We start from the raw sequence: 8,958 nt of genomic DNA, 5'->3' as shown, positions 1-8,958 counted from the left end.
TAACTTTCTTACATGAAGTCGGATTTGAAAGTTTTCTATATGCAAGTTCTCACGTTTACGATTCCTACAACTTTCGTGTGGTCATCTATAAAAACATTTGTTTATCATCGTGATGAATAATTATTCTATTATTCTTTAATCATCTAGTCTTATCTTACGAACGTTACATCGGATCAGTTCAACGTATTCCATATTTGTTCTAAATAGGTTTGAAAGTATTTTTTTTATGTTATAATTTTAGCTGGTCTAGTACATACATATACCCACATCTACTCATATAAAAGCTTAAAAACAACAAATTTTTTAAGGAAAATGACTTATATCTGTAATTGCATCAATTTATACAACAAAACAAAAATTCCTTATTTTTAACATATATTCGCAGATAAAAACATATAATCATACAAAGAATCGAAACATACCCACATAAAATGTATTTCTTCACTGCTAGAAGAAGACATTCTTTGAAGTTGATTTAGTCCGAAATAGTGAGTTTGAAATGAGGTCCGAAACAATGAGTCCGTAAGAATGATCCGAGACAGTAATATATAATAGACCACATTATCGGGTCAGACCATTTTATCCGTTTATCTGTTTCAGAATTTGAGTCAAGAATGAGTTCTAGACCGAATGCCCATTTTTCAAAAATAATTTTAAAGTAGTTATTTTTTAAAAAACCATAAAAAAATAGTTAGATTATTTAATTTATTATTATTATTTTATAGTAATTATCAATAATATAAATATTTTATAGTTAATATAACCATAAAAAATAATCAGATTACTTAATTTCTTAATATTAATAGTATAATTATTTTCAAACATATACATAATTTAACCTTGTTCAATACGAATATTTAAAATAAAAAAAAAAAAAAAAAAAGTATAGTATAATAATTAGATAACACTAAATAGAATCACACTATTGGGTTAGGCCCAATATCATTTATCGTAAACAAGAAAAGCCCAATCGTTTTCACAATACGTGCTTGATTCTGTCCACTATAAATCGTGATTAATGAAGAATTTAGGGTTCAGCTCTTTATCGCCGTGCTTTGTTTCTCTGCAAGTTTCGAACATTCCTCATCCGATCTTCAGAAATGGTATAGTCTATCTTGAACATCATTATCTAGCAATAGCAAGTAAATCGTTTATTTTGATTTCACTGTTTCAGAACATTATAGCATAGTCATTTTTGTTGTTCATCAATCGAATCAGAGCATGCCTATTAGTGTTTCGCGTTTTTCTCTTAGATTTGCACGTACTCCATCTACTCCCAAATAGTCTTCTGTAAAATCCACACGCTTTTATACAAATTAATGAATTATAATTAAGTATTAGATGTTCCATTTCTTTGTATGCTCAAGGATCAATTCCGCTGTTCCGATGATGCAATTCTTTCTAAAGATTTGCAATCTTACCTTGAGTTCGTTAGCATATGCGGTTGATTTAGCAATTCTAAGTTCTAACTAATCAAAGCGGCATGGAATGCATAACACGTCCAAAGTTGGGATTTTTTTAGAATGCTATTCTCAGAAGCTTATAAAATTGTTCAAATTTCGATTGCAAGTAACCACTTTAAACATCATGCGTACCACACATAAGACATTTTTGGTATTAGGATCAGTCGTCATCTGATGAGTATTATAGCTTTGTAGATAAAAATCCAAGTCTTCAAATTTGAAATCTTCATTGGTAATGAAGGGAGTGATTACCAAAATTCACGACCTCCTTAGCATCTGTTCTTTATTGTTAAAAATTTTCAAATACATTACTTTCTAACTTCAGTTATTAACTTAAATTTGTAAACTAAATACTAATTTTATATTCATCATTCAATTTAATTTGCAGACAAAGAGGACAAAGAAGGCCGGCATTGTCGGAAAGTATGGTAAGTATCATGTTTTTGCTACAAAGTTCCTAATATGATAGAAATTATCTATATAAATATTTTTTGTTGTTAAATTACAAAAAATGAAAATATTTTACTTAAATATTGTTTTTTAATTTTCTTTTTCAGGTACCCGTTATGGTGCTAGTCTGCGTAAACAGATCAAGAAAATGGAAGTCAGCCAGCACAGCAAGTATTTCTGTGAGTTTTGTGGGAAGGTAAATCATCTACTTTTGGATTTTTATAATAATTTGTATTTTTTGCAAAATGTTTGTTGCTTATGTGAAAATATTTTGTATTTGTTTTGAAATGGTGAAACAGTATGCTGTGAAGAGAAAGGCAGTTGGAATCTGGGGTTGCAAGGATTGTGGGAAAGTGAAAGCAGGGGGTGCATACACATTGAAGTAATAATTTTTTTTATATTTTCTTTGTTTCTTTGATTTATATTTTAATGTTTTTAATTCACTGATAATTTTGTTTTTTGTTTTTGAATGATAATAGTACTGCAAGTGCTGTTACAGTTAGGAGCACAATTCGAAGGCTGAGGGAGCAAACTGAGAGTTAAGTAGAAGGTTCATCAATGTTAAGGTCTTTCATTTACCCTTTTATTGTATTAGATCCTGAGAGAGTTTTGTTGAGTTATTCATGACATGTATTTTGTTTCAAGTATTTTGGTTTTATAAATCATGCAAAGACATTTAGAGTTTTGGATGTGGATTTTGCATTTCATATCTAGATGTTTTTGTTTTTTTTAATTATTATTCATAGCATTTAGAATTGTATCTTTGGAGTGTTTGGCTTGTGGAGTCTGGCGTACATGTTTTGGTTTTCAGTTTGTTCATTTTGGTTGAAGTCATATCAGACTCGATGTTTGATAGATGTTTGGGTTATCCAGCATTTTTTAGTGATAAGTGGAAGCAATTGAGCTGAGTTGGTTTTTTATTATATATTTTAAGACTAAAATAGCTTTTTTCTATGAGCAAAGTAATTTATTATGTGTAAAATAAAAACATGTTCAGTGGTCACTAATATGGTAGACCCCAAATCTTAGAATCCATTCTTTGTAAAATAATTTGCAACACCTAAGTGCATCTTTATTTGATCTAAATTTATAAATTTAACGACAAAATTACAAATTTGATCTTTGTGGCTTGTCTAAAAAGTTTTGGACTTGCACCTGTTGTCTAAAATAAGTTTTTTGTTTTGTTTTTTTGTCCATTTCTATTTTGAATGTGTTTGAAATGACAAATAACAACATATTGAATGTGTCCATACTTTTTCATTAGAAACCACCATTGCTATCGAAGCACGAGTTACTGCCGTTCATCTAAACGGCATCAGACTATACAGTTGTACCCCACCAAATACCGTTTGAAAACTAGACGCACTCAAAATCCTCAGCCTCCGATACAATTTTCTCATCGAGAATCTTCCTTTTGATATTACGTCTAATCTTTCTCTTCAATCTATCTACTTGCGACACAATAACTTCACTGATAGCATTCCTCTTCCTCTTTCCCTTTAAATAACTGTTATAGATCTCTTCTTTAATTCATTCTCAAGCGTCGATCTGATGTTAATCTAACCAGCTTATGATTCCAATTTCTTGAAGGGATGGTGATGCTCTAGTCTTCTCAGTCGAAAGACTCGATCTCTGACTAACAGTCGCCAAAAGCCTAAGACATAGAAGCACTTTAAATACCTCAGTTGCCGGAACCCTCAGTCGACTAACCACAAATAGCTTCGATCACCGACTAACAGATCCGTTCTTACTTCTTAGTCCCAGTCTTGTCGCCGGTCTCCGGTGGTGGTAGTGGCGGTGATATCTTCTGATGGTGACGACGGAAACCGGTGGTGATGGTATTTCAAATGACAAGAGAGAGAGAGAGAGAGAGAATTTTTAAGTTTTTTTTTTTTTAAATTGTTATAAATAAAAAAAATGAAAAACACAAAACTATCAGGCAAATATCATTTGAAATAATTTCAAAATTTTTTTTAGACCGAAGTTTTAGTTTTTGACAAATCATAGAATCAAATTTAGAACTTTGTTAAGTTTAAATAAATGAATTAATAAGGCCCAACAGTGTAAATGATCCACTCTTCTAAATTTATTAACATTAATGTCATACTTATTGACTTTTCTCTTCTCCGCTCTTTTACATGTTATTTCGTCTCATCCCACAACAATTTTTATTAGAGAAAATTGCAAATTTAGTTTTTTTACTAATTACTTTGCAGATAATAGTAAAAAAAAAAACAAAAGTTACAAAAATAGCAACTAAATCGCAGATTAAATCCATTTACGATTTGACCTTCCTATCTACGAACATACAAACTGTTAAAGCATGGTTGTTCATCAGGTACTTGTACATTCGCAGATGGATTAGTCTAATCCATCTTGTGATTTTGCCATTTTTAGGATATAAATACCTTTTTTTTTTGGAACACCCATTTTTTTTTTGTTGGAGAAAACTCTCTCAAGGAGCTATAGTCGATTTTATACTCTTTTGAAAACATGGTGATCATGTGTTGGTCCTATGTAGTTGCATGTGATATATATCTAACTAAATATTTGATTTATAAATTCAAGTGTTTTAGTAGAAAATTTAATTTTAAATATAGGGTGATACAGTTTATCTTTATTCATAATAATAATAACTTCAAAAGTTAAAATTGCTCATAGCTCCCTCAAAGAGAGTTTTCCCCAACAAAAATCAAGAAAAATGAGTGCTTCAAAAAAAATTATGTATTTATATGTAGAAAAAGACAAAATCGCAAGTGGTAGCAATTGGACTAATCCATTTGCGAACGTACAAGTCCCTGATGCACAACCATGCTTTAGCAGCTTGTATATTCGCAGATAGAAAGGTCAAATTACATACATACTTAATTCATCTGCTATTTTAGTGGTTATTTTTGTAACTTTAGGTTTTTTGACTATTATCTGCAAAGTAATTAGCACAAAATGGTAATTTTACAATTTTCTCTTTTTCTTATATATCTTGGGTCTTGATTCGTTCGGTTTAATTTAAAAAAAAAAAACAAACATACACTAATTTAAAACAAAATTAAATAATTTTTTTTTAAAATAATAACATTTTATTGTAAAACTACTACAACAAAACATAAATTAAATCCTAAAACAATAATAAACAAAATGACAAGGACTATTTTTCATTACTAATTTCCTAATGTTAACTTTGTTGAAAATGCTCAATGGAATTGCAAAGAAAAAGAATGGAATTGAAAAAATATGGAATGAAATTAAGTTATGATTGCTTTAATAGGTGGAGGTGGTTATTTATATTGGTTAAAATTTGAAAAAAATATTTGTGTTGATTAGTCAATGATTAAAATTATAAAAAGGAAAATATATATGTAAGAGTAACAAAAGAAGATATTTAGATTAACCAACCTGCTAGATATCAATTTCGCAGTACAATGCACTCGTCGGATCAGTTTTTATGGTGATATCACCGTCCATTTATCCGCTGCCTCAACTCCTTTGTCTACCCTAAGCATACTCCAAATTAATACAATTTCTTCATTTAATTTATTTATTTTTTCTACTTTTTATTGTATTCTACAGAGTTTAATTAAGTGCTACAAATTCAATTCATTGTATGCCTAAAATTTCTACAGTTCCTATCATATATTAAAAAATTGAATGAACATTCAACTACATTCAGCTATAAATTCATTGTATGCCATCTTTGACATTTTAATATGATTGGGTTTAATTTCAAATTGACAACACAAGTCATTCAACCCTTTCAATTAAAATACACAAAAAAAGTTCAATGTAATGCGACATTAGGATCATATATCGATAAACTCTTTAATGTGATTTTCTCCGTGGTTTGGATGATAATAATAACTTCAAACACAATCTTTTGAATGGTGCAAATACATCGGTAAAAGCTTGGTGCAATGGTGCTGCTCCCCATTTTAATCTTTTCCTATGTTTCCCTTATTCTCTTTTTTTACCTAAATTTGTATTATTAAAACTGTTTCCTTGTTTTTACCTCCCTTATGACCTTGTTATCGGGTCATATATTAATGCATATTTGCCGTTTTCAAAGAAAAGAAAAAAAAAACTCCAATCTCTTTATACGTCAATTTGGCATTCCATAATCCATACTATGATCGAGTGAAGTTTATTGATGAATCGGGAATTCAATTATAAATTGTTATAGTGAACTTTACATTTCATTATGGTTGATTGTAATTTATTGTATGGCAACTTAACATTCACCTATTCATCAAGCCTTTCATCGAACATGTATTGTGTTGTGGATGCTTTAGTGAATCAGTACTCTTTGTAAATTCTAGGGTTCTTGATTGTTAACTTTTTATTTCCACCAATTCATACATCTCCATTGGATCCATTTCCACCAAAACTCATGTGTCGGGTTTATGAACATGCCAACATGTAGTTGTAGGACTCTCAGACCCACCATCAGTAGTCACAATCCGATCAATTATCTGCTTTTGCAGATGGATATAAACAAGTTGCATCACAATTACTAAACTTGAAATAATATATTTACATTTTACCTTCGTTAACAAAAAAGCACTTAGTGCCCTTTCTCTTTTTCTCTTTTTTTTTTTTTTTTTTTTTTTTAATAATCCTAATACTATTACAGTCATCTACAATCATCCCTATTTGGCTATTTGCTCTTTAATCAAAAAGGTCAAACTCCGGCCACCATCACACGCTCCGATCCAACAAAAATTCAGACAATGAGCAGTGACAGATCATCAATATCACTCCGGTGGTCTGATCGCCTCTGCACGGCCTTAACCGCCGCCACCCTTCCTGCATTCGCCGCCCTGTTAGCCGCCGCCACCGCTCTATTCACCTTCTCCTCCGCCACACCTCCACCAACCGCTTTCTCCGCCATACGTCTTGCTTCCTTTAAAAAAAACGATGAATTAATCAGCGATTTGATGTTTTCAATCTGGAAAAAAAAAGGGGACTTTATGGAATTTGATCGTACCTCGACTGATTTGTCAACTTTGGCTTGAGAAATTAACGGTGGAGAAACGGTGAGAACGCCGTCGTCCCAGTGACCGGATTGGGTGTCGCCGTTTCTGAAACTATACATACCAAACCCTTGTCTTCTTCCTTCATGCCAAGCGCCTTCATATCGATGTCCATTTGCGAAATGGTACACACCAAAACCATGCATCATGTCTGCGAAATACTCGCCGGAATACATATCACCGTTTCTGCACACCACCGCATAAACTAAAATCAGATTTCCGTTTGTTAATTTGTACGCAGTAAGAAGAAACGAAGAAGATGAAGTTTACCTGAAATGGTAGTGACCAAGTCCATGTTTCAAGCCTCCTTTGAATTCCCCAAAATACTTGCTTCCGTCGTCGCAAGTATGAACCCCACGGCCGTGGCACTGCCCCTTTATCCATTCTCCGGCGTACATATCTCCGGCGAAAAATCTATAAACTCCATATCCATGTCTCTGTCCTTGTCTATACTGGCCTCTATACCTGCTGCCTTTGGCCCACGTTTCAACGCCATAGCCATCGTACTTTTGATCCACCCAATCGCCTTCGTATCTTCCGTTCATGTTATAGTAATACACTCCACTTCCTGAACACTTTCCTTTATAAAACTCACCTTCGTAAACATCTCCATTGCTGTAAACCTTCACCACGAACCCGGAGACTGTGCTGGATTCAAATTGGTTCTTTGACCCGATTGACCAAACAACTGGTGGTGTTTTTGATGCATTACCGATGTTTGAAAGGTTAAAAATTGGGAGATTTCTGGCGATAAATAATCGGATCGAAGGAAGATTAAGAAGAGATAAAAAAAGAATACAAAGGGTAATAATTAAGAAGAGTATGTAAAGATACATAGATTCATGATGGTTAAAGGAGAAGAAGTAAACGGAAGGTAAACAGAGAATGATTAAAACCCTTGAAGGGGCTTTAATCCAAAAGACCTTCACATGACTAAGCTTCAACACTTTTAAAACAACTGATTTCGTGGCTAAAAGAGCTTCTGAAGATGAACAACAGACTAAGGACTTCTGATGAGTTTTCCGGTGGTGGTTTTGCTGTTGAGTATTCATGAGCTGAGATCGTGTATGACGATTTGAGAACAGATGTTGTTTTGTGGGTGATGATTCTTGTTTGAAATTGGGTTGTTGTTCATTGATATCAGCTGGGGCTTGGATTTTGAAATTGGATTTTTGATAAAAAGTTTCTTCTCCGATCTGAAAGCCTGATTTCTTCTGACGCATTTACCGGTAAACTAGACTAACAGTCGGATGAGTATCAGACTTCAGTTCAAAACTTTAATCATAAAAGGTAAAAACCCTAAAAAGAGTTCTTGATCTGTGTGTATGTTTGAAGAACGTCGAGTAATTCGATTGAACTGTGTGTGTTGATGGTTTTGAGGATGGTTTTGTTTGGAGACGAAAAGAGGGAAAAACAAGAAGCATAAAAATGGGCAGTCTATTTATAGATATATACATAGAGGGGTTTTTAAGTAATTACGTAAAACTTGACGGAGTCTAAGTTTGTAATTTTAGACTTTGGGAACAAGTCTACTGAATTTTCTGCTAGACGCCCTTATTTTTATGATATTTAATAAACACCCCTTCTCTATGATGATTTTGGTTGTAAGAATCAATATTGCAAGATCATGGTTGTAGATATGGTTGTAGATAACCACGTATAACAAGAAGCTTTTGAATATGGATAAGAAGTTTCTATCAAAATGAAATACTTTTTAAATTTGTTTGTAATATTTTGTTTGGTGTAGAATGTAGCAACTATTATTGCTTGACGCTGATATCCATAATATAATCAACTTCAACTTTTAAGAAGAAATCGTAATTATTGTTGGTGCAAACCGTATAGCTAAGAAGAACAAAAAAAAGATCACTGGGATGTCGTACAACTATATGCATAGAATCACATAGAGATCAACATATATGTTACAATATTATGTTTAATTCAAGATAAACATATGAACTGGTGATGTTCAATAATACTTTTATGTGATATGTAATGCTCGATTTCGAGTTGAGTTGATG

General features: G+C 32.3%; 2 protein-coding genes across 2 annotated transcripts; one reads left to right on the top strand and one right to left on the bottom strand.

The window, feature by feature from the left end:
* Nucleotides 1-991: 991 nt before the first annotated feature.
* LOC111911417 (60S ribosomal protein L37a) lies at nt 992-2,620 on the top strand. Its single transcript, XM_023907197.3, has 5 exons — nt 992-1,103; nt 1,852-1,891; nt 2,021-2,109; nt 2,213-2,295; nt 2,393-2,620. Exons 1-5 carry the CDS (start codon nt 1,101-1,103, stop codon nt 2,454-2,456), a joined length of 279 nt encoding a protein of 92 aa, XP_023762965.1. The 5' UTR covers nt 992-1,100; the 3' UTR covers nt 2,457-2,620.
* A 3,771-nt stretch (nt 2,621-6,391) lies between these two features.
* On the bottom strand, nt 6,392-8,380 carry LOC111911416 (phosphatidylinositol 4-phosphate 5-kinase 1). Its single transcript, XM_023907196.3, has 3 exons — nt 7,208-8,380; nt 6,892-7,123; nt 6,392-6,807 (listed from the first exon to the last, which is right to left on the bottom strand). Exons 1-3 carry the CDS (start codon nt 8,158-8,160, stop codon nt 6,628-6,630), a joined length of 1,365 nt encoding a protein of 454 aa, XP_023762964.1. The 5' UTR covers nt 8,161-8,380; the 3' UTR covers nt 6,392-6,627.
* Nucleotides 8,381-8,958: the final 578 nt, after the last annotated feature.

This window comes from Lactuca sativa, chromosome 6, assembly GCF_002870075.4.
Source record: "Lactuca sativa cultivar Salinas chromosome 6, Lsat_Salinas_v11, whole genome shotgun sequence".
Taxonomy (NCBI): Eukaryota; Viridiplantae; Streptophyta; class Magnoliopsida; order Asterales; family Asteraceae; genus Lactuca; species Lactuca sativa.
The sequence above is the reverse complement of the archived record's forward strand: the minus strand, read 5'-3'. Positions and strand labels throughout refer to the sequence as shown.